This window comes from Monodon monoceros, unplaced genomic scaffold (genome assembly GCF_005190385.1).
Source record: "Monodon monoceros isolate NGI ecotype Baffin Bay Population unplaced genomic scaffold, NGI_Narwhal_1 Super_Scaffold_9, whole genome shotgun sequence".
NCBI lineage: Eukaryota > Metazoa > Chordata > Mammalia > Artiodactyla > Monodontidae > Monodon > Monodon monoceros.
The window spans coordinates 9022689-9049484 of record NW_021703786.1 but is presented as its reverse complement, the minus strand read 5'-3'; the positions used below and the strand labels follow the sequence as shown (position 1 = coordinate 9049484).

The 26796-nt window shown below is 35.6% G+C and overlaps 1 protein-coding gene and 1 pseudogene across 5 annotated transcripts in view; one reads left to right on the top strand and one right to left on the bottom strand.

Moving 5' to 3' along the window:
* The window catches only part of BRIP1 (BRCA1 interacting protein C-terminal helicase 1), a 192358-nt gene that overhangs the window by 103142 nt on the left and 62420 nt on the right, over nucleotides 1-26796 (bottom strand). For all 5 annotated transcript variants that reach the window (XR_003792003.1, XR_003792005.1, XR_003792004.1 and 2 more), the window contains 6 exons: nucleotides 25095-25316; nucleotides 22814-23013; nucleotides 16439-16571; nucleotides 8013-8167; nucleotides 5393-5558; nucleotides 5135-5275 (listed from right to left, as the gene is read on the bottom strand). Coding sequence is in view for 2 of the 5 variants with exons in the window: in XM_029212473.1 (XP_029068306.1) it covers nucleotides 5135-5275; nucleotides 5393-5558; nucleotides 8013-8167; nucleotides 16439-16571; nucleotides 22814-23013; nucleotides 25095-25316 (1017 nt within the window). In the remaining 3 variants the exon portion in view is untranslated. The remainder of the gene's footprint in view (nucleotides 1-5134; nucleotides 5276-5392; nucleotides 5559-8012; nucleotides 8168-16438; nucleotides 16572-22813; nucleotides 23014-25094; nucleotides 25317-26796) is intronic.
* LOC114889314 lies at nucleotides 1137-1656 on the top strand (annotated as a pseudogene).

Below are 26796 nucleotides of genomic sequence, written 5' to 3'. Positions count from 1 at the left end.
ACACACACACACACACACACACACACACACACACACACACACACACACTGGAAGAGTACTCAGCCATAAAAAAGAATGAAATCTTGCCATTTGCAACAACATGGATGGACCTGGAGGGTATTAGGCTAAGTGAAATAAGTCAGACAGAGAAAGACAAATACTATATGTTATCACTTACATGTGGAATCTAAAAATTACAACACAAATGAATATAACAAAACAGAAAAGATTCCCAAATAGAACAAACTAGTGGTTACTAGTGGGGGGAAGGGCAAGATAGGGGTAGCGAAATAAGAGGTACAAACTACTATGTATAAAATAAATAAGCTACAAGGATATATTGTACCGCATAGGGATAATAGCCAATATTTTATAACTTTAAATGGAGTATAAACTTTAAATGGAGTTTTTATAATCTATAAAAACTTTGAATCACTATGTTGTACACCTGAACTAATACTGTAAATCAACTATACTTCAGTTTAAAATAAGAAAAAAAAAAAAAAACTAAAGAGACTTGAAAACCAAATGCAATATATAATACTTGACTGGATCCTGAATCAAGAATAAGAAAAATAAACAGGTATAAAAGACACAATGGGAGCATTCGGTGCCCTGAGAGTGAAGCTACAGGAGTGGACCTTTCTTGGGATAACCAAACCTACGCCAAGAGAACAGGCTAGAGAGAGGCAGTTCTGTGGTGTTCTTGGTCACACATTTATGGAGTTTCTGAACGGCAGTGGAGACTACTGCCAGGCACAGCACAACCTCTATGCAGACAAGTGAACTGTAGAAATTCATTATTACTCCACCAAGAAGCCCCCATAAGAGTGGCTAACCTGGACACAGAAGTGTTGAAATGAAATCCACAGAGCATTTTTTACAAGAGTTCTGACCTGGATGGGGTAAACCTCAGTGCACTCCTTTTCTATTGCCTCAGTATTACTGGATTGAAGAATTGCTGCTTCTTGTCAGGAGGTTCATTTCATTTCCCATTATTCCCAACTTCATACTTGAAAGCACTGAGAATTTCAAGTGGAGTATATTGAAGTAGACTCAGTTTATTTGCATCATTTTTGTATTCAATTTTTAAAATTCTTTCATAATCCTATTGAGTGTTTTTTAACTAAATTAACATGGCTCAAATGAACCGCCCAGCTCCTGTGGAAGTCACTTACAAGAAAGTGAGATTTCTCATTACACACAATCCAACTAATGCAACCTTAAACAAATTTATAGAGGAACTTAAGAAGTATGGTTACCACAATAGTAAGAGTACGTGAAGCAACTTATGACACTACTCTTGTAGAGAAAGAAGGCATCCATGTTCTCGATTGGCCTTTTGATGATGGTGTACCACCATGTAACCAGATGGTTGATGACTGGTTAAGTCTCGTGAAAATTAAGTTTCATGAAGACCCTGGTTGTTGTACTGCCTTTCATTGTGTTGCAGGCCTTGGGAGAGGTCCATTGCTTGTCGTCCTAGCATTAATTGAAGGTGGAATGAAATATGAAGATGCAGTACAGTTCATAAGACAAAAGCGGCATGGAGCTTTTAACAGCAAGCAACTTTTGTATTTGGAGAAGTATCGTCCTAAAATGTGGCTGCGCTTCAAAGACTCCAATGGTCATAGAAACAACTGTTGCATTCAGTAAAACTGGGGTGCCTGATGCCATTGCTTAGAAGTGGAACCTAGACAGACGGAATCTGTCGTACATGTTAGCCAGCACATTGGCTTGGTAAAGTCTGATGAAACTTCCATAGGAGTGTTGAAAAGCAGTTTTACCAGGCCACAAGCCTGGCAGAATTGCAACCTCTATGTTTGGGTTATGATCAACCTACTTAGCCACTTAGCAAAGGATTCTTTCTGTTCAGCATTTAAAATGTGCTTATCATTTGTACCAAATTACCTTTCCTGAAATCATGCAGTACTGAGTCATGTCTTTAAATCTGTTTCCATGCCAGAATCTTATCAATATATAAGAAATTTAGAAAGACTAGGTGCCAAAATACCCAGCACAGTTCTTGTATATTTTTAGTATGATATAGAACTAAAATCCCAGGAACTATGAAAACTCTGGACCTTATGTGGTTTATTCCTTCCAGCATTTCCAACATAGAAAGTAGGGCCTATGAGGTTATTTGCTCACGATATGTTTACATCTTCTACATTCATACCAGTATACGTGAGATTTGCTCCTTTTTCTTTAATTAACCAAGTCTTACAGTGATTATTTAATGTCTTTCTATAAAACTCATTTTGTGCTGTTATAGAAAATCTACATTGTACGGAAGCACATGTCTTTAATGTCTCCAGACAAAAAAGCCTTACAGTTAATTTTAATGTTTGCACTTTGGGGTGTAACTTACAGGGAGGGCCTGAAAAAAGAATGGGAGGGGGATATTAAGTATTTTTAGTAAAATGTTGCCTTTGTCTTGTGAAGAACATGTAGAATATGTATTTTAATTTATAAATATGTTTTTAAAAGGTAGAAATACTTTGTTATTGTAGCTAAAACAATTCTTAATCATAAAATTTCTGAAATTCTTGTAATTTTTTTTCAAACTTATCTGAAGTTGTTTACCAACTTATTTTTGTTTGAAGTGTGATTCCCAACCTCTCTTGCCAAAAAAAAAAGTGGGTTTCTGCTAATGAGTTAGGCAGACATTTAATGTTTTATGTCTTTTGAGCTGTGTAACTTAATATGTGGATACTTGACAATTTGTTTTATTATGTAATAGATAAAATGGTGATGAGTATTAACATTAGCTCAACCATATATTTATACTGTCCCGGAACATGTGGTTATACTTCTGTGGGAGAAATAATTTGTCAGTGTTCATCAGCTTGTAAAAATCTAGTGTGAGAGCTTAAACATTAAATAAATGGTGAAATGCATTTATCATCAAAAAATAAAAAAAGACACATTGGGAGTATCTGGAAAAATATAGATTCTATTGTATCAATATTAAATTGCTTGGATATGATCATGATACTGTGGTTATGCAAGATTATGTACTTGCTCTTAGGAGAAACATGCTAAACTAATTAAGGGCAAGGTGTCACTATGTCTACAAATTACTTTCTAATACCATAACCAAAATTAATGTAATCATCAACATTTTGCAATATTACTCCTCTCTTCCTTTGTCTCATATATATAAAGATGCAAAATGTTAAAAACTGATGAATCTAGGTTAAGGGTATAAAGATATTCACTATATTAATACTATTTTTTCCATTTTTCAAGTTATAATTTTTTAAGTAAAAATTTGGGGTGATCAAGGAATGAATGACCAAACAAAATGTGATACACACACACACACACACACACACACACACACACACACACAACTGGAATATTACTAAGCCTTAAAAAGGAAGGAAATTCTGATTCATGTTACAAGGATGAACCTTGAAGACACCAGGCTAAGCGAAATAAACTAATCACAAAAACCTTGTGACTCCACTTACATGAGGTATTTAGAATAGTCAAATTCATAAAAACAAAAAGTGGAATGGTGGTTACCAGGGGCTGAGAGGAGGGGGGAATGGAGAATTGTTGTTTAAGAATAGAATTTCAGTGTTGCTATATGAAAAAGCTCTAGAGATTGGTTATATACAACAGTGTGAATATACTTAACAAAACTGAACTATACACTTAAAAATGGTTAAGATGGCAAATTTTATGGCATGTGTTTTTTACCACAATTAAAATAAAAAACTTTTTAAAAGTTGGGGGAAATGTAACAGGATCCAGCTGAACTAGCATTATTATTATTGTTAATTATTATTTAGTGACATTACAGGTTAAACGGGCTTTTGTGCAGTAGATTGAGAACACAGAACCTATAATAACATTCTTTTGAAAAAATATATGCTGAATTTACTAATAATTTCCCGTATTTATTTGAACCTCTAAGGAAATATCTTGAAAATGTGCAACATATATTTTTCCTTTGCTACTGCTTATAGCAATGTTTCTATACAGGAGCATTCTGGATTTTGGAAAGCACAATCCTTGGTTATATAGGAGTTTAGCATAAGGCTCTCACCTACTAAATGCCAGTAATTTCCAAAAATACTTCTTGGTTGAAAACTATAGCTCTTTATAAAGAACTAGAATTATATTAGGCCCACAGGTGGTATTAAGCATGTAGCTAACCACTTTAAATTACTTCCTAAAAAGAAATAGAAGGCAGACTGACAAATGACAATTCAAACATTCTTAGGAAAATTAAAGTAACATTTACATGGTATTGTTATAAAAAATTAAAATCTGGGCTTCCCTCGTGGCGCAGTGGTTAAGAATCTGCCTGCCAATGCAAGGCACACAGGTTCAAGCCCCGGCCCGGGAAGATCCCACATGCCTCAGAGCAACTAAGCCCGTGCGCCACAACTACTGAGCCTGTGCTCTAGAGCCCACAGCCACAACTACTGAAGCCTGCGCGCCTAGAGCCCATGTTCCACAACAAGAGAAGCCACGACAATGAGAAGCCTGTGCACCTCAACGGAGAAGCCCCCACTCACCACAACTAGAGAAGCCCACAGACAGCAACGACGACCCAACACAGCCAAAAATAAAAACAAACAAACAAATAAATAATAAAATTAAAATCTTAAGTCACAGGACTCATAAGAATACTTTTAATTCATTTCAGATATTCAAACATGCTGAACACTTGCTAACTAATACCAGGTATTAATCTAGGTGCAGTGGAAAGATGAGGATGTAAAAATTAGAATAAGGATATACCATAGTCTAATGGAAAAGAAAAACACAAATAATTAAACTATTAGGAACTACAGTAAAAAAAAAAGTTGAATTTTTGTTTTCTTTTTCATTTTCATTAAAAAACTTAAAACTTATTTAAATAAGGAAATTGCAATGCGGTCTTTGCCTTGAAAGTGTATATTTTTACTCACTGGGTTGAAGGAATGCTATTTATTGGTATTTCCTTTTGTTGACACTACCAAGTAGCTGACAAATTTTCCTTTATTCTAAAACTGAAATGTTGACTTTCCTATCAGGATTTGTTTGCCAGTACTTCAGTTACCTTTTAATTTGTTTATAAATTATACTGAGGTAAAAAGACTAAGAGCCTTCAAAACAACAACAACAAAAACCTAACCTGTGAGTTATTAATGACATGATTAGCCTCCAGTTGGACAGTAAATGTAACACCAAGTTCTGATGAAAAGGATTTCATTGGTGATAATGTCCCAGATGTCAAAACAATCGTCCAAACCTTGCCATTAATATCTGAAAAGGCCTAAAAGGAAACAACATTAGATACATAAAATCATCTTTAAAACAGTCAAGCACATTTATTTAATTGTTGGTATTGAGCAAGAAGACAGTATTCTCATTTACAGCATGATAAGCTTACCACAGCTGGATTTAAGCACCAAAAATTCAGCACATGAACTGCTGCTTTCTGTCGTAAACGTTTCTTATTTTTTGGTAGAACCAAGAACCCATTTTTATCTGAAGTATCAGTCTGATTTATCCAAGAGTAAGTCTGTTGAATAGCGACTTTATAATCATCTGCAAATCTAAATAAAAATAAAATGGTAATTAAATAGGAAAATTTTAGATAACACTGTCCCCCACCAACAACCCATACCACTAAAATTCAGTAATCCTGATAGAAATAAGGCATTAAACCTTAGAGTCAGTCCCCCCTTACAGAGGTTAGATATCACTTAAATATCACCCTTTATCACTTCCCATCCCTATGTTCAAACATTACATAAATCATGGCAGAGCCAGAATTAAAATGCAAGCCTCCTAACTCCTAGTTCAGAGCTCTTTGCATTCTATGTTACATCATTAGTTACAAAATAGTTAACAGTATTATTGTTAAAGAAACTAAAAAGTGGGTTAAACTTTTTTATTGCATAAGAAAATAGAAAGACAATTTTTACTGAAATTTTAGGAAACTAATTTTTAAGTTCCTTTAAAATGTGGATCTCAGTCTTCATCTATTTTTAATGAAAGTACTAAACCAGATGATCTCCGTGATCCCATCCAGCTTATAATTTCTCTCAATAAGAGGCTATAAACACCTAAGCTTAAACAGAATAAAATTTGGTATTCTCTACCATGTCCTCACAGTAATACTGCCTGTTAATTTTACCCATAGAGAGATCAGAATTCAAAGTTCAAGTCAGGAACCCTGCACTATGTGGAGGGAATTTTATAAAAATACTGGGAGCTAAAAACTATAAAACTCTTAGAAGAAAACATTGGGGAAAATCTTCATGACATCATATTTGGCTATGTTCAATGGATCCCAAAAGCACAAGCAATAAAAGAAAAAACTCGATAAATTGGACTGCATCAAAATTTCAAAACTTGTGCATCGAAGAATACTATCAAGAGAGTGAAAAGAGAACCCACAGAATGGGAGAAAATATTTGTAAAGCAAATATCTGATAAAGGATTAATACGCAGAATAACTCCTACAACTCAACAACAAAAACCCCATTTAAAAATGGACAAAGGACTTGAGTAGACACTTCTCCAATGAAGATATAGAAATGGACAATAAGCACATGAAAAGATGCTCAACATCTCTAGTCATTAGGGAAGTGTAAATCAAAACCATAAGGAGATAAAGCAGAAACTAACACACCATTGTAAAGCAATTATACCTCAATAAAGATGTTAAAAAAAAAAAAACCATAAGGAGATACCACTTTATACCCATTAGGATGGCTATGATCCAAAAAACAAATAATAACAAGTATTGGCAAGGATGTAGAGAAATTGGGAACTCTTGTGCATAACTATGTGAATCTAGAATGTGCAGCTGCTATGACAAATAGCACACTGGCTCCTCAAAAAGTTAAATACAGAATTACCATATAATCCTGCAATTCTACTGCTAGGTATGTACCCAGAAAAACTGAAAGCAGGCACTCAAACAGATACTAGTACATCAGTGTTCACTGCAGCATGATTCACAATACGCAAAAGCTAGAAACAATACAAATGTCCATCAATGTAAGAATGGGTAAACAAAATGTGGTATATATACACATGGAATATTATTCAGCCATAAAAAGGAATGACATATGTTACATGGATTAACCTTGAAAACATTAGATTGTATGATTCCACTTATATGAGACACCTAGAAAGGGCAAATCCATAGACATGAAAGTAGGATAGAGGTTACCAAAGGCTGTGGTGAAAGGGAAATGGAAGATACTGTTCCATGGGTATAGAGTTCCTGTTTGGGATGATGAAAAATTTCTAGAAATTGACAGTGGTAGTAGTTGTACAACAATGTGAACATACTTAATGCTATTAAAATGTACACTTAAAAATGGTAAATTTGGGCTTCCCTGGTGGCGCAGTGGTTGAGAGTCCGCCTGCCGATGCAGGAGACACGGGTTCGTGCCCCGGTCCAGGAAGATCCCACATGCTGAGGAGCAGCTGGGCCCATGAGCCATGGCCGCTGAGACTGCGTGTCCGGAGCCTGTGCTCCGCAACGGGAGAGGCCACAACAGTGAGAGGCCCACGTACCGCAAAAAAAAAAAAAAAGGTAAATTTTATATTGTGTATATTTTACCATAAAAAAACACTTAAAAAAATACTGGAACCAGGTAGTACTGTAACTTAAGGAGTAGTGTGTGGGGAATTGACTGCTTTTCATTTCCCACATTTCATTAAATAGAGGATTTACACAGTAAGAGAGACTTTCTGACACTGGAAGAAACATCTAGATTATACTTAAAAGAAAACTTAAATTTAGTCTTAGAGGACTTTAATGCTGAATTAATTAATTGTATTTATTAACTGGTTTCAATACTCATTTTCATTAATAAAAACTAACATCAATTGACTGAGTCTGTGCCAGTAAGTAAGAGCAATATTTATACCGCTTGTTTATCACTATCCCAAGTACTCATATAAAATTAGTAGGTATTAAACACATGGTAGCACCCAATAAGGCTAATATTTTTAAGAGGAGGAATACAGACCAGATTATCTTCACTTACCTGCTATTTTGCCTAAAAAGATAGTCAAGCACCATAAAAAGTCCTTTGAGCATTATTTGAGTTGAAGCACTAATAATAGGTACTTCTCTTGCCTCCTCTTTACCATGAACTGATGAGACTTTTTCTTCTTTTTGAAGGATAGCAGAAAAATGTCCCTATAAGGAATTACCATATTAAGTGTACCAGGGCGGGGGGGGGGGGAGGGAAAGGGGGAAAACAAAATTCTTAAAACTGTAATAAAACCCAAATGAAATATACATTGAAATTTTAGTCAAACATTAATACACAAATGCTAACAATATATTTCGAATTCCATATATTCTCAAATTCTCTTCAGACTTATTTAAATAAGAAGTTACACATTTAGGAGGTTCATTACTTCTTCAGGCAATTAGGGTTTTATTCAGTGCCTTTCAAAAGCAATGAACTAAATAAAAATGTACCAAATAGTTTTCAAAAAGATTTGATATGCCACTTAAATGCCTGAATTATTTCCAGGGAGTACTCTGATGCTGAGAACAATATGACTATGTGACAAGCAAAAGTAAAAGAACAACTCAAAGAAAGAATACATGCTAGATACAAAATGTATGCTAACTGGCTCATTAGTTTTTACATGGCTCGTAAGCTTAAATACAGAAAGAAGTGTGGACATTAAGACAAAATAATAAAACAGAAAAGTATGTTTTCCCAGATTGTGAAAGAGAAAACCCTGAATATTGAAGCAATAAAAGATAATGGTGACAACTCTGATGTTTGACAATAAAATATGTGTTCAATGAAAATAAAATGGGAAAATAGTTAAGATAAATAAGACAGATAAATTTCAATATTCAGATATATTGTGAAATAACAGACATTTAAAAAAGTAAAATTAGTCTCTACTGAACAAAACTTTAAAGGATACAAATATATTTTTCAAAAAGAAACAAAGAACAAAAAAGACAACATGAACTTGGAAAAACATTCGGCACTACAAATTATTAATGATATTAATGAAAAACAAGTATTAAATTGTTCTTTTTAAAAAATCAAGTTCCCTGAGAAACACCTTACAGGAAGGCTACTATTCCTCTCCAACACTGGCAGACTACTGGCAATTTACTCTGTAAAACTACAGAACTTCTGAACTCCTGAAGGTAAGGCACTGTAGTAAAAACAAAAGGACTGAATGACATTCTACATCATGAGACAACTCCAAGGCTACTTCTGGCTAGGTTACCTAAACAATGACAGCTGGGTTTATAGACAAATAGAAAACTAAGCAAATGGGGAAACACACACATAGACACAGACAGGTAATTATTACTTCATAGAAACCTAAGTTGTATTAAAAATTTAATCAAGTAAGTTACATGAGATGACTATCATAAACTATGATAATATATATACATAATGATATGCACACTGAATAGTAATACAATTATGCTGAGAAAATGGAGAGTGAAGAAAGGGAAAGAAGGAGGGAGGAAAAGGAGAAAGGGAGGGACAGAGAGGAAAAGAGAGGGTGAGTATGAGTGTGTGTGTGTGTGTGTGTGTGTGTGTGTGTGTGAGACAGAGAGAGAAAAGTGTGTGTAAAGGAGCTAAATCATCATCATACTTAATAGGAAGTCAATAGAGAATATCAAAAATTGAAAACTCGAAAGTAGCAGAATCCACATGTTATTTAGAAAATTGGGGTTAAACATCAGAGGAAGCCACTATGAGTTAAAAGAGCCACCGAGAATGAAAATTGGGACAGAGGAGTGGCACAAATGAATGCTTTTCTTGATAGTAGTAATTGACTTTTAAATTATGTTCATATGTTACTGTGGTAAAATTAACTTGTAAAAAATTTAATAATCACAATGATGAATTTCTTAAGATCAAAGGAAATTTCCTTAACCTAATTTTAAAAATAACTAAAAATCCTACAGCATCTATGGAATGAGAAAAAGTATTTTCAAATCATATATCCAATACATTGTTCATATCCAGAATACATAAAGAACTTAGAGTCAATAAAAGATAACACAATTTCAAAATGGGCAAAGGATTTGAATATAGATTTCTCCAGAGAAGATATATAAATGGACAATAAGCAGTTGAAAAAATGCTTGGCATTATGAGTCATTAGGGAAATGAAAATCAAATCACATGAAGATACCACTTCATTCCCCCTGGGAAGATTATAATAAAAAAGAGATAATAACAAGTGTTGGTGAGGATGTGGAAGAAATTAGAATCCTCATACATTATAGATGGAATTGTAAAATGGTACAGCCCCTTTGGAAAAGTTTGGCAGTTCCTCAAAATGTTAAACATAAAGTTACCATATGGACCAGCAATTCTAGTCTTAAGTATATACCCAAGAGAATTGAAAATACATGTCCACACAAAAATCTGTCTATGAATGGTCATAGCTGCATTGTTTATAACAGCCAAAAAGTAGAAACACCTGATAATGGATAAATAAAATACAGTATATTCATAAAATGTAATATTATTTTGTAATAAAAAGGAATGAAGTATTGACAGATTGAACCTACAACATAGATGAACCTTGAGAACATTACGCAAAGTGAAAAAAGGCAGTAACAAAACACCACATATCATGTTTCCATTAACATAAAATGTCCAGAATAGGTAGATCCACAGAAACAGAAAGTAGATTAGTGGTTTCCAGGATCTGGGGCAGGAGGAAATGGGAGTGACTAATTGCTAATGGGTACAAGGTTTCTTTCTGAGGTGATAAAAATGTTCTGAAATTACACAGCAGTGGTAGTTGCACAACTCTATGACTACATGAAAAACCACTGAATTGTATACTCTAAAGGGGTAAATTTCATGGCATGTGAATTGTATCTCAAACCGTTAAAAAAAATTTTTTTTTTAAATACAGCAGACATATTGCTAAATGCTGTAATACTAGTAATACAGTCCTTTTAAAGTAAGCAACAAGATTAGGATGTCTTTTTACTGTGATGAACCATGTACTGAAAGTTTAAGCTAGCAAAGTAAGAAATGAATAAAATGTGAAGGAAATGGAAAGAAAGAAAATAGTCATATTCATAAGACAGGATGACTGTCTACATAGAAAATTTAATAATCTATAGATGAACCTATAGGATAGTCCAACGAAGTGGATGATTATAAGAATCAACTACCATCCTTATACACCGATAACAATTAGAAAATGCAATTTTTGAATTATACCATTTGAAAAAGAAACAAACTTTAACTTAGGAATAAATTAACCAAAAGTACCTAAGACTTTCAAAAATTATAAAATGTTATTGAAAGATATATAGAAAGAGAGAATAAATGATTAGAATTCTATCTTGTTCATGAATGGAAAAACTTCATATTGTAAATAAGTCAACTCTCTCTAAATTAATCCGTAAATTCAATGCAATTCCAGTCAAAATTCCAACAGAATTGTTCATAGAAATTTATACGCTAAGTCTAAAATTCAGATGGCAGAGTAAGGCGAAGAACAGCCAGGATCATTCCAAAGGAAAATCAAGTGAGGAGATATGCCCTACCATGCATCAGCATTTTTCTAATGCTACAGTGATTAATAAATAGGATAACTTAGATAAACAGAATCAAAGAACACAATAGAGTCCAGTAATAAGGTTATACATAAACGAAAATCAGATATGTGGCAGATGTGGCATTACAAATCAGAGTGAAATGGATGGATAATTTAGTAATGATGCTGAGAAAATCCATACAGGAAATAAGATGGATTACATATCTCACAACATAAAAAAAAATGAATCCCAGGCTGACTGAAAACATTTATTAAAAAAAACTTTAACACTTTTAGAAGAAAATGTTGCAGAGTGTAAGAAAAGCTTGCTTAAACTCAAATATCACAATTCATAAAAGAAAAAACAATGATACATTTGAATGCACTAAAATTTAAAAACTTATAAAAAAATACCATAAACAAACCATAGATACAAGAATATACATGTAATACAATAAGCAACGAAGAATTAATATTTACCATATATAAAGGAAACAATCAGAGATACATACAAATATATATTTTCAAGGATGTTCATATCAGAACCTTTTCTTATTCTGGGAAAACTGGCAACAACCTGTATTTCAAATGCCAGATTAGTCAAATAATTTAGAATATGTGCACTCACAAAAACGCTACACTGCAACTAAAAATCATGTGAAACAATTTTTATTAAAATAGGGAAGTACTCATATTACTAAATGAAGAGGTAAAAAAATATGTATCATCTCAAAAATTTATGTTAAGTGAATATATGCATAGAAGAAGACATAGGTAGACACAAATCTAAAAGTTAATAATAATCATTTTTAAGTTTACGAGTTTTTTTTTTCCTCTGTACCTTTCTCTGTATTTTCCAAGTTTTTTCCTTTGACGTATATTTTATTTGTACATTTTTTTATAGAGTGCATTAATCTTAAGTGTATAGGTCACTAAACACAAGCACATACACACACACACACACACGCACGCACACACTTGTGTGTGTGATTTTAAATCAGGATTCAAAACATTCCTCGAATCCCAGAAAGTTCCTTTGTGTCCCATCTCAGCCCAAACTACTCCTTACCCCTGCACTGGTAAGGTAACCAGTGGTAACCAGTATTCTGACTTCTATTAGCATAATTATGTTTGTCTTTTCTTAAATTTCATAAAAATGAAGCCATACAGTTTGTACTCTTTTGTGCTGGTTTCTCTTATGCAACTTTATGTCTGTAAGATTCATTCATATGGTTGTGGTGGCAGTGGTTCATTTTGTAAATTGCTGTACAGTAGTCTACTGTATGAATATCCCACAATTTATTTAACCCATTTTACTGTTGATATGAAAAGTCTTTAGAATGCAAAAAGTTTATGCAAAAAAAAGAAAGTGTCATATGAAAAACTACTTATGATACATTGTACTTTAAAAATTCAGGGCAAAAATTATAAGTACAGTCTTATTAAAATATATTTTTAATACTCATATGCCCATAATGCTAGTTCACGTTAGCAACAGTTCTTACCTTTTTTGGTTCAAAAACCTCTTTAAAACTATATGAGGAAAACTATAAAACTCTGATAAAAGAAATCAAAGATCTAAATAAATGGAGAGATACTCCATGTTCATGGATAGGAACACTCAATATTGTTCAGATGTCAGTTCTTCCCAGATTGATTTACAGATTTAATGCAGTCCCAATCAAAATCCCACCAAGTTACTTGGTGGATACTGACAAACTGATTCTGACGCAGAAAGCTTGGTTTCTGTGCACCGTGCCAAACTGAATCTTGAAGACAAGAGTTTTAGGTGAAGTAGAAGAGGATAACTTTATTGCTTTGCCACTCAAAGGGAGATACAGCAGGCTCATGCCCCTGAAAAACTGTGTCCCCCAAACCTGGGGGATTTGGTGAGGGGTTTTATAGCAATAGTTCAAGGATGGGGTTGCTGACAAGATTAGGGTGTGTGCAGGGCCTGAACTCCTTTGATCTCGTCTCAGGTGGTCTCCTAATCTTGATTAGCTTCTCTGGTTCCTTTAATCTTGCCTCCGGTAGTTTCTTGGCTTCTCCTCCCTTGTCTCTGCATCCCCTCCCTACCCTAACAACTGTTCCAATCTGCCCTTTGGAACCCAGGGAAGGTCATGGAGGCTGGAGTCTGTTCCCTATATACAAGAAATGGGGGACAGAAAGGCTTCCATGCCCAGGAGCCCCACAGGGGCTCAGTTTCAATTCTAAGTTTATATGGAAAGATGAAAGACTCAGAATAGCAAACACAATGCTGAAGAACAAAGTCAGAGGACTGACACTACCTGACTTCAAGACTTACTATAAAGCTACAGTAATCAAGACAGTGTGGAACTAATGAAGGAACAGACAAGTATATCAATGGAAAAGAATAGAGAGCCCATTCCCTGGTGGCGCAGTGGTTGAGAGTCCGCCTGCCGATGCAGGGGACACGGGTTCATGCCCCGGTCCAGGAAGATTCCACATGCCGCAGAGCGGCTGGGCCCGTGAGCCATGGCCGCTGAGCCTGCGCATCCAGAACCTGTGCTCCGCAACGGGAGAGGCCACGACAGTGAGAGGCCCACATAACGCAAAAAAAAAAAAAAAAAAAAAAAAAAAAAGAATAGAGAGCCCAGAAATGGGCCAACACAAATATAGTAAACTGATCTTTTGTCAAAGAACCAAAGATAATCCAATGGAGAAAGGATGGTCTTTTCAACCAATGGTGACAGAGTAACATCTACATCCAAAGAAATGAATCTAGACACAGAACTTACACCCATCACAAAAATTAACTCAAAATGGACCACAGACTTAAATGTAAAATACAAAACTATAAAACTTGTAGAAGAAAAGACAGGAGAAAATCTAGGTGACTTTGGGTTCGGTGATGAATTTTTAGTTGCAACACCAAAAGGAGGATCCATCAAAGAAAAAAATTTGAACTTTATTAAAACTAAAAACTTATGCTATATGAAAGACTCCATTAATAGGATGAAAAAACAAGCCACAGGCTGGAAGAATATATTTGCAAACACATATCAGATGAAGGTCTTGTATACAAAATACCCAAAGAACTCTTAAAACTCAACAATATGGGATTCCCTGGTGGCGCAGTGGTTGAGAGTCTGCCTGCCAATGCAGGGGACACGGGTTCGTGCCCGGGTCTGGGAAGATCCGCGGCTGGGCCCGTGAGCCATGGCCGCTGAGCCTGCGCGTCCGGAGCCTGTGCTCCGCAACGGGAGAGGCCACAACAGTGAGAGGCCCGCGTATCGCAAAAAAAAAGAAAAAAACTCAACAATAAGAAAACAAACAACTCAATTAAAAAGTAGGCAAAACATCTGAAGAGATACCTCACCAAATAAAACATGTTGATGGAAAATAAGCATGTGAAAAGATGCTCCACATCATATGTCATTAGGGAAATGTAAATTAAAACAACAATGGGATACTAATACATATCTATTAGAATGGCTAACATTCAAAACACTGACAACACCAAATGTTGGCAAGGATGTGGAACAGCAGGAACTCTTATTCACTGCCTGTGGGAATGTAAAATGGTACAATCACTTTGGAAGATAGTTTAGTAGTTTATTGCAAGCTAAACATAGTCTTACCATACAATCCAGCGATTGTGCTCCTAAGTATTTATCCAAATGAGCAGGAAGTATGTCCATACAAACACATGCACACAAATGTTTATAGCAGCTTTAGTCATAATTGCCGAAACTTGGAAACCACCAATGTGTCTTTCAGTAGGTAAATGGATAAACAAACTGTGGTACATACATACAATAAATATAGTTCAGAAATAAAAAGGAATGAGTTGTCAAACCACAAAAAGACATGGAGGAACCTTAAATGTATACTGTTAAGTGAAAGAAGCCAGTCTAAAAAGACCACATACTGTATGATTACAACTATATAACGTTCTGGAAAAGGCAACACTATGGAGTCAGAAAAACAAAAAATCAGTGGTTGCCAGAGGTTCAGCAGAGGAAATAAAGTGTGTTCAAGGGATGAATAAGTGCAACACAAGATTTTTAAGGCAATGAATGTATTCTGTATGATACTGTAACAGTAGATACGTGACCTTATGCTTTCATAACGACTCATAGAACTGTACATACAACACAAAAAGTGTACCCTAACATAAACTATGGACTTCAGTTAAAAATAATGTAACCAATATTGGTTCAATTGTAATAAATGTACTACTACTGCAAGATGTTAATAATAAGAGAATCTATAGTATCTGTGAATACGTGTGTGGTTGGGGGTGCTGGTATATGAGAATTCTGTCCTTTTTGTTCACTTTTTCTATAAACCTATAACAACCACTTTAAAAGTAAAGTAATATAAATAAATAAGAACAAAAAGAGAAAGTAAAAACATTCTCACCTGCAAAAAACACAAAAAAACAACCCCAAACAAACACTCTTTTGAGAATAATGTAAGTCATGAAGGTTCTATCCAGAAAAACGTACAAAAGTAAATACTCATAAAATTTTGAATGTAACTTCATAAGGCTCACAGTATCCCACAGCCCACCCATAATCTCTATATACCCAGGTTTATAACCTCTAAGTTAAGGAGAATAAAACATGAATTTCTTATCTTTTTATTTTCCAAATTTTTAACTTTTATAATTGACAAAATATTTATAACCTAAAAATACTGACTTATTTTAGCTTTAAACAAAGCAATTAATTCTGTATTAATTAAGCCATATAGCCTTCAAACTAATAATGCTACTTTTTCTTCCATAATTTATGCCATCACTTAAAGATTATCGAACTTACATAATAAAATAAAATTTTGAAACAATTAACTTGCTACTTTTTTTTCTTTACTCTGGATTAACTATTCACTATTAAGTCATTTCTAATTCACTAAATAAATCTCACAGGTAGAAAAAAAAACTTACCTGCAAAATAGGAAAAGTAGCAGTGGTTATGCCCATTTTGTGTAAATTTAAGAGCATGTCACTTCCACTCCACACTTTACAGGATGATTCATAACCCCTTTCCACAAGATGTTCAGAGTTTGCTTCTAACCAACTGGAATAAAATAAAACAATTCCATCAACCAGTATCATCCTTATGTGCACTACTTCAACAGAGCAAAGAGAAATGTGATACATTGATCTGTATTCCTTGAAGCTCTGAGCACATATATGTGGATTAATTAAGACACATTTTATTTATTTATTTATTTATTTTTGCGGTACGCGGGCCTCTCACTGCTGTGGCCTCTCCCGTTGCGGAGCACAGGCTCTGGACGCGCAGGCTCAGCGGCCATGGCTCACGGGCCCAGCCATTCCGTGGCATGTGGGATCTTCCCGGACCGGGACACAACCCCGTGTCCCCTGCATCGGCAGGCGGACTCTCAACCACTGCGCCACCAGGGAAGCCCAAGACACATTTTAAATAGCATGCATGTTTCACATTGCAAAATAAATATACAGCTAAAAAAGTAAGCTTTTACTCAAAAAAGAGAAAGATGCGTGTGGTTCCCCATTTGTGTTTTGTGGACTCACACTGCTTTACTTGTCTGTCTCTCCAACTGACAGTCAGCTCTTAGGAGCTTATCCCAAATGCACATAAAAGGAAATACAAATAAGCCTAATAGGGATTTCCCTGCTGGCACAGTGGTTAAGAACCCGCCTGCCAATGCAGGGGACATGGGTTCAAGCCCCGGTCCGGGAAGGTCCCACATGCTGTGGGGCAACTAAGCCTGCACACCACAACTACTGAGCCTGTGCTCTAGAGCCCATGAGCCACAACTACTGAGCCTGCATGCCCCAATTACTGATGCCCGCGTGCCTAGAGCTCGTGCTCCACAACAAGCCACCTCAGTGAGAAGCCAGCACACTGCAACCAAGAGTAGCCCATGCTCGCCGCAACTAGAGAAAGCCCGCGCGCAGCAACGAAGACCCAACACAGCCAAAAATAAAATAAATAAATAAAAATTTAAAAGCTTAATAAAAAGATTATAGTGTTAAATATTAACACAAAAAAGAGAATTACTAGAAAATATATACATTTACACACACACACACACACAAACAGACATCTGTACATTCAGTGAGTGCTTAAATGCCTATATTATGCCAGACACTATACTGGATAGCGGAAATACAGCAGTAAATAAAATAGGCAAGGTCCTTATTCTCATGGAAATTAGATTCTACTAAGAGGGACAGAAATAAACTCAGAAACAATTCCATGAACAAGACAATATCAGGTAGTGACAGTGATATAATGAAAATAAACTGGATTAATGTAATCTAACTGCTACTTTCATTTGAATGTCAAGGAAGCTCTTCTTGAGATGACATATATTCTAACTGAATACAAAAAGTATTCAGTCATGGGAGGATCAAGGAAAAAAGAGTACTCCAAGTAGAAGAATACCTGGGGCAAAGATCCTCAGGTGATTTAACAAATTTTGCTTATTTAAAGACCCGAAAGAAAGCCAATGTAGTTGGACCACAATGGGCAGAAAGGAATAATGGTATGAGCAATGTTAGAGTGATAAGCAGGAATCAGATCATGTTGGGCCAGGGTAAGAAGTCTGGATTCTCTTCAAAGTGCAATGGGAAGATTTTAAACAGAAAATTTTAAATAAGAGAGAGATAATCTATTTTAAGTGTTTAAAAGATGATTCCAGTTTATAAGCCAGAATGGATTATAGGAGAAAGACAAAAATGAAAGGAGAGACCCATTAGGAGGCTGTTACAGTTGTTCTAGTTGAGGGATGATTCTGGGATGACAGGTATGAGATTGAAGGATTTGGGATATATTGTGTAGGTGGCATTTATAAAACTTACTGATGAATCGCATGAGGTGAGGCAGTAATCAAGGATAACACTTAGATTTTTGATTTGAGGAACTGGTCGGTACTATTTGCTTAGACAAGGAAGACAGGGGCAGCGGGGGGGAGTAGGTAGGGGAAAGAAAGGAGTGTTTTGGAAAGTTGAAATTTTATATCCAAACAGAGATATAAAGTATAGTTGGGTATATGAAAATGGCATTCCAGGGAGAGGTTGGGACAGACACAGATTCAGGCCTCATTTGCACTGCACTAGGGTTATGTAAATTAAGGAGAGTGCAGAACTAGAAAAGAAATGAGGTCCCAAGACCAAGCCCTGAGGTACTTCAACGTTTAGACATCAAACAAAGTAAGAACTATCAAAAGCAACTGAGAAAGAACGAACTGTGAGGAGGAGGAAAACCAGAAGATGTCATGGAAGCCGTCTAGGAAAACACATTCCTGTGTGTCTGCTCTACTCTCACTACTTCACTTCTAACACCTCTGGTCTCTACGTGTATGTGGGGTTTTTTCCCACACAGGCAATTCTCTGAGACATCAGATGGGTGTCCTATAATTCAATTCAATTTTGACACTAATTGGAGTTAGCACAGACCCTACTGGTTAAGCACTCAGTCTCACAAGACTGTCCCTCCCACCCCCAACTTAGATGCCAGTTGTAAAAGTCCAGGTTGTTATCTGTGCTTCTGACCAAGCAGCTGTAAATCAGAGGCTCCCATGACCCCCTCCTCAAGTTTGAGCATTTATTAGAACAGCTCACAGAAATCAGGAAAACATTTACCAGTTTATTATATAATAAAGGATTAACAGTCAGATGAAGAGATATATAGGGTGAGGTCTGTAAGGGTCCCAAGCACAGAAGCTTCTGTCCTTGTGGAGGTGAAGTGCACCCCACTCCAAGTACATAGGTGTGTTCACCAATGCAGAAGCTCTCTGAATACTGTACTTTTGGTATTTTTATGAAGACTTCATTACAAAGACATGATGGAACATTAACTCAATATCCAGCCCTTCTCCTCTTCCCAGAGGGGAGGTGGGCTGAAAGTTCCAAGCTTTTAAACATGCCTTGGTCTTTCTAGTGACCAGACCCATCCAGGAGCCCACAAACCCATCACCTCATTAGAACAAAAGACAGACCTGTCATCCAGGAAATCCCAGGGGATTTAGGAGCTCTGTCAGGAACTGGGGCCAAAAATGAAATAGTAGAACAGAAAATGCTCTTAGTGCTCTTATCACTTAGGAAATTATAAAGGTTTTAGGACTTCCGTGCCAGGAACTGGGGACAGAGACCAATATATTGAATACATATTTTCTATTATTCCACAGAAGACAAAAACACTTTTCATAAAGGTGGTAGTCAACAGTATCCAACAATGCTGAGAGGCTAAGTAAAATAACAGAAAAATAACCTTTGCACTTAGCAATCTCTGGATCACTGGAGATCTCGATAAGAACAGTTTCAGTAGAATTATGCAGACAGCAACACTACTGGGATGGATAAGGAAAGAATGGGAAGTGAGAAAATAGAATCAGCAACTACAGACAACTCTTTCAACAAATTATGCTGTGAAATAGAAATGACAAACTTCTACATGGCAAAAATACCACAAGGAAAGACACAAGCATATAGCAAAATGGAGGGGAATGTTTGCAACTCTTATCACAAGCAAAGGGTCAATTTACAAAGAACATCTACAAATCAATAAGAAAAAGAACCATAAAAACAAGAACAAAGACAGAAATGTCAACAGAGAGTTGACAGAAAAGGACATATATATGGCCCTTAAAAATGCTTAATCACACATTAAGAGAAATGTAAATGAGGGACTTCCCTGGTGGTCCAGCAGTTAAGACTCTGTGCTCCCAATGCAGGGGCCCAGGTTCGATCCCTGGTCAGGGAACTAGATCCTTCATGCTGCAACTAAAGATCTCGCATGCCGCAGCAAAGATTCCGTGTGCCACAGCAAAAATCCCGCGTGCCACAACTAAGACCTGGCACAGCCAAATAAATAAATACATTTTTTAAAAAAAGAGAGAAATGTAAATGAAAAGTACACTGGGATACTTTTCACCCATCAGGTTAGAAAAAAAACAACTTTCATATTCTCATACATTGCTGGTCAGAGTATAAATTAGTCTTCCACTCAACCATCTACTGTGTAAATTTTAAAAATACCTATCAAAATTACATGTAGATCTATGCTTTGACCCAAGAATCCCACTTCTAAAAATTTTGCTATAGATATACTCCCAGACAGATGAAAGGGCATATGTTCGTTACAGCAATGTAATAGCAAAAGATTGTAAAACAACCTCAATATCTACTATCAGAGGCTGGTTAAATTAATCACTGTACATCCATGCAATGGAATTCTAGGCAACTGTTTTTTTAAAACTGAGAAGCTTTCTGGGTCTTGATATGGAAAGATCTCCAAAATATATTGTTAAGTGAAAAAAGGCAAGATACAGAAAAATGTACATATAAAGTACAATGCCTACAGCTAACAATACTGTATTGTATACTTAAAAATTTGCTAAGAGGGTATGTCTTATATTAAGTGTTCTTATCACAAATAATAATAAATAAAGAGGGCAGAAGGAAACTTCTAGAGGCAATGAGTATGTTTATGTTAAAAACCGTGGTGATGGTTTCACAGATGTATACTTATCTCAAACTCATCAAGTTTTATACATTAAATATTAATAGTTTTATATATGTCAATCATACCTCAATAAACTGGCTTTTAAAAAATAAAACATAAGGGTTTCCCTGGTGGCGCAGTGGTTGAGAGTCTGCCTGCTGATACAGAGGACACAGGTTCGTGCCCTGGTCCAGGAAGATCCCACATGCCGCGGAGCGGCTGGGCCCGGGAGCCATGGCCGCTGAGCCTGCGCATCCGGAGCCTGTGCTCCGCAACGGGAGAGGCCACAACAGTGAAGGGCCCGCGTACCAAAGAAAAAAAAAAGAGTGGATATATGTATATGTATAACTGATTCACTTTGCTATACAGCAGAAAAAATAAAACATACATCTATATAGATATTTTGGGGGGGGCGCTGCATTGGGTCTTCGTTGCTGCGCACAGGCTTTCTCTAGTTGTGGCGAGCGGGGGCTAGTCTTTGTTGTGGCGCGTGGGCTTCTCATTGTGGTGGCTTCTCTAGTTGTGGAGCATGGGCTCGAGGCACACAGGCTCAGTAGTTGTGGCACGTGGGCTTAGTTGCTCCGCAGCATGTGGGATTCTCCCGGACCAGGGATTGAACCCGTATCCCCTGCATTGGCAGGCAGATTCTTAACCACTACACCACCAGGGAAGACCCAAAAATAAAATATATTTTATGTTTAAAATGGAGAAGAAAAAAGTGTATGTATAGATGCCATCATTTGGGTAAAAAGGAGGGATAAGAGAAAGTATCTATATTGGCTCATTTTTGCATAAATATGAACTAAATGATAAACTTGTTCAGGAAGACAGAAATTAAGCAGATGGGGTGGGAAAAAGGTTTTTACAATATAAATTTGTAAACCTCTTATGTTTGAACATGTGGATGTATAAACATGCAAATTTTAAAAAATATATACTGTGAAGGGAACAGAAAAGTGCTGCAATAAATGGAACGGGATGTAGTGTCAGGTAACATTTTTTTCTAAGGTAAAGAGATTCTAGATCAACAACATAACGCCTAATTAAAGGGAAACTATCTAATGTAAGTTTCAATAAAATACTAAATCAGGACTTCACTGGTGGTCCAGTGGTTAAGAATCCTCCTTTCGAAGCAGAGGACGCGGGTTGGATCCCTGGTCAGGGAATTAAGATCCCACATGCCGTGGGGCAACTAAGCCCACGCGCCACAACTACTGAGCTTGTGCACTCTAGAGCCCATGCACCACAACTAGAGAGCCCACACTCTGCAACCAGAGAAGAGCCCAGGTGCTGCAATGAAAAGATCCCACATTCCACAACGAAGATCCTGTGTGCCACAACAAAGCCCTGACACAGCCAAATAAATAAATAATTTTAAAAATAAATAAATAAAATACTAAATCTATTATTTTACAGTATTGAAATCTTGGTTAAATGAAACTCATCAAACCAGAATCCTACTCAAACTGTAGGATAAAGCGATAAAATAAAGCCATGGTCCAGAATTTTAAAATATGTTAATTAAAACCATGTTTAGTTAATGTTCAGCCCAATATCCTACACACATCTTATGGGACTACTAAATTATCCTGCTAAATTAGGAATAAGATTCACAATTATCAATTTTAAAAATCAGTTACATTCACTATATTCTTTTGAACAAGACAAAAGTTTGGACTAGCCTATCTCTACCTTTAATGGGCAAACAACAATCCATTTCCCAAGTAGCCTGGTCAAAGTTTACTAATTGTAAAATACTTGGCACAATAAAACATGTTTTTAATACAAAGGCAGCACAAATGACACTGAAAGACAAATGTTCTTACTTAATGAGGCTATAGCACACAGCTCGTAGGGGTTCATGGTCTTTCTTCCTTATATTATTGTTAACCATACTATCTAGTTCATCCCGAGCAAACCGAAGCTGAACTTCCGTTATACTGTAACTTGCTGATTCCCGAGCACAGTCCTCAATGTTATGAGCTTCATCTAAAATGACAACCTGTTCTTTCAGATTGATATCCATCTATAAGATAAAAGAGTTTTCCTGTAAAACATTCAGCAAAATGGATTTAACAGCAATAGGCAAGATATTTCATTAAAAAATTCACACTATAGGCCAATATCACAAGTCCAACTATATAAGCAACTGATTCTCAGTCTTAAAATTTTAAAGCACTTAGGCCAACCAAATATCAGCTCAGCATTACAGTTTTCCATTTTTCACTCTCAAAATACTTGTAAACCTATCAACCAAAATAATATGTGTTAAGTGAGCCAGGATCAACATATGGCTGGTTACACAAAGGGGTATAAGGGATCTCCAACATAATATAAAAAGTAGAATAAAAAAAAAAAACCTTTAAAACGAAAATAACAACACAAGATTCAAAAGACTCTCAAAATACTAATACAATATAGTATGTATCTGTTTCATTTCAGTCTCTTCTGCAACCCTTTTGAGAAGTGCTCTTCCCCAACTCCCATGTGATGTCTGTAGGACTGTTAAGCTGTTAATCAAGGGACATCACCACTCTCATAATGTGGGTAGACTTAGAACCCAGGCTTGTCAATTAAATAAAGTATTCCATCTGTCTATGGTCACAATGACTGGTTCAAGAATGGGTATGAGATCCAAGCTAGGCCAATCAGAGTAATTATGGGTGGCTAATGTGAAATCATATTCTTTTTTCCAGGTTACCTAGCTGGAGAAAAGCTAGCTGATTATGGTTATCTTTGTTCCTACTGGGAAGAACTTGCCTGATTACAAAGTCATCACGATAGTCAAGTATATTTTTTTAAGCTCTATTGAAGCTGGGTTTGTGTCAAATGCAACTGAAAGAGTCCTGACTAATACAAAATGTCACAAAGCAATTGCCACTGAGTTATTCTGAGGAAATAATAATATACAGAGGGCTGCAGATGGCTGAGAAAGAACCATAAAAGAGTAGGAAATATACTGAGGTTTAAAAAATGAGCAGGATTTGGATTTGGATACACAGAGAGAGAGTAGGGCAATTCAATATAGGTGTAATCAAAAGCAGAGATACAGGAAAGAACAAGGTATCCTCAGGGGACTTTGAGGTAAGTTTTTGAAGAGTTCAAGTTGGGAGTCTGTAGCAGAGAAGGCTGAAAAGGCAGATTTAGGTCAGACTATTGATCATCTTGGGAGTAAGCTTAAGAAATATGACTTTATCCCATGAGCAAAGAGAGATATAAGAGATTTTTAAGCAGAGGAAGACTGACTTGGCATTGATATACACCGTTGCTCAACGGAAAGAGACCTAGCTGAAAGGCAGCCAAATAAGAGGAAGGATAGCAGGGGTATTAAACATAATGCCTATTCATTTTAAACTTACAGAAATAGAAAGCTAATGAAAGTTGTAGAGTCAGATCTAAAGAGAGGAATAACAACTGAATATATGAAGTTATTCACTTTTTGTCTTATGCTGTAACAACTGGATTTCTCTAAGAACCAGGCAGATAAACACAAATGCTGTATCCAAATTCACTTATTCAAAGTTCACAGAGCATAATTTGCATAGTATGCATATTCTCCCAACGTAAGTTCTTCAAAACACAGATTCTTTAGATAAATGTTTTAAAATCATTCTTTCTATTCATAAAGAGATCGCTATATAAGGGTCTCAAATGGGAGAAATTTTTTGTACCCCAGGGGATATTTGGCAACGTCTGGAGACATTTTTGATTGTGACAACTGCGAGGGTACCACTGGCACCTAGTGGATAAAACCAGAGATGCTAATAAACATCCTACAATGCACAGACAGCCCACCACAACAAGGAATTATCCAGCCCAAAATGTCATTACCGTCAAGGTTGAAAAACCCTGTTATGATTCCACTTCAGTACTAGGTCCTTAGAAGTGCTTATTACTTTGGAAATTAAAATGACAATGTCTAAAATTCAGTTTTTAATACCCCCTAGAATATGTTTTCAATACTCTAATCTGTTTACACATTTCCATAAATTAAATATAAAGCAAAGAATAAAGTAAAAGACATTAAAACATCTAAAAGCTTTACATTCATCACTTATATCCCAATAGTAGGAAAACAGTTCTTTTAATTTTTACATATCTACTCACACTTTCCCTTATTTGTGCATCTAGAAGATAGTTGTAGGGACAAAATATTATGTCAGCCTCCTGCATTAGTTCTCGTGCTGTGTAATATGGACATGCCTTTAGTTTTTTCCCCAAGCTGACGAATTCTTCTATATCCCAGGCCTTGCACATCCCTTGGAGAGTCTGTAATATGTGTTGATCACTAATTTTATGAACACCATGATAAAAATAGCAGAATTTTCCCTAAAAAAAAAAATGCATAGCTGAAATATGAAGCAATACTAGAACAGAAGAAATAACACAAGTTCACCTCAGAATTTTAGAAACATCATTAAAGCCACAAAGTAAAGATTTAACAGAGGAGACAGAGTACATACACCACATCTATAATACAACCATTTTAAAGAACTATATTAGTTAACTCAGATAGAGCTCCAGATCAGTATAGCTGGAAATATCCCAAATTAACTTGAGAAACATATTTTTAAAAGTATGTTTGTTGTGACTTTGTTCTGATTAAAGTGGTATTAGACAAAAATATTTCTGGAAGGATCTGGAAGGATACACAAGGCCAATGGTATCACTAGTTGCTTTCAAAGATGAGAGCCAAGTGACTTGGGAACAGGACTGAAAGACATTTTTCTCTATAGACACTTTTGTACCTTTTCAATTTGAGCCATGAGACAGTATTACTTAATCAAATATAAATAAGTAAAAACAAAGGAAGAATGGAAACTGGGAAGGAGGGCAGGAGAAATGTCCTAGGGGAAAAAAGAGTATTCACTACAAAAAGTTGGAAAATATAAGAGTACCAAAAAGCCCTAAGTTACCTAAAATCCCATTATACAAACAATGTACTATCAAGATTTTGATGTATTTCATTTCACATTTCTTCTATACATATATACTTGTGGATATATCTCTATAATGAGACCCAACTTTAAAATAATGAGAACAAAGCAAATTTTCCCCAGGCACTGAGGATTATTAACAATCTAGCCACTAAATATTTTTTTTTACAAAACTGGGATCTCCTTTTTTCTCTTAGCCTATTTTATTAAAAATCCTATCAGAAATATTTTTTCATATCGCCAAGTTTCTTTTCACTGTTGCCTATATATGTACACTGGATTAATGTGCCATAGTTGATGAACCAGTTTATTACTAGATATTTAGACTGTTCTCAATTTTTGCTTTATAAATAATCTGCAATAAGAATTTTTATGCTCATTTCTAAATATTTTCTTAGTATACAGTTTTAGAAATGGCATTATAGGATCAGAGAGTAAAAATATTTTTAAGTTTCTTGAAAACCATATCACCAAATTATTCTCCAGAAAATGTATAGCATTTTACATTATCCTTTTTCCACACCTTTATCAACATTAATATTATCTTTTCTTATCTTTGCCTATTTTAAAGGTAAAAATAGAAGACTGTTGTTTTGATTTGTATTTTTCACACTTTCTAGCAAGGTTTAACATTACATTGTACGAACATTCTAAAAAGTTTCAACAGTAATTTGCATACCTTCTTTCATGTACTATTTACTAATGTCCTTTGCCATTCTATTATTAGAAGTAAAAAAATTTTATTAACATACACCAATCAAAAAATAAGATGTTTGATAAAATCCAGTCCTAGCAAAGGTGTGGCATATCCTATTAAAAGATGTATAAAATTAGAAGTATAAACTTCTACTTCTATTAGAAGTGCACTGGAA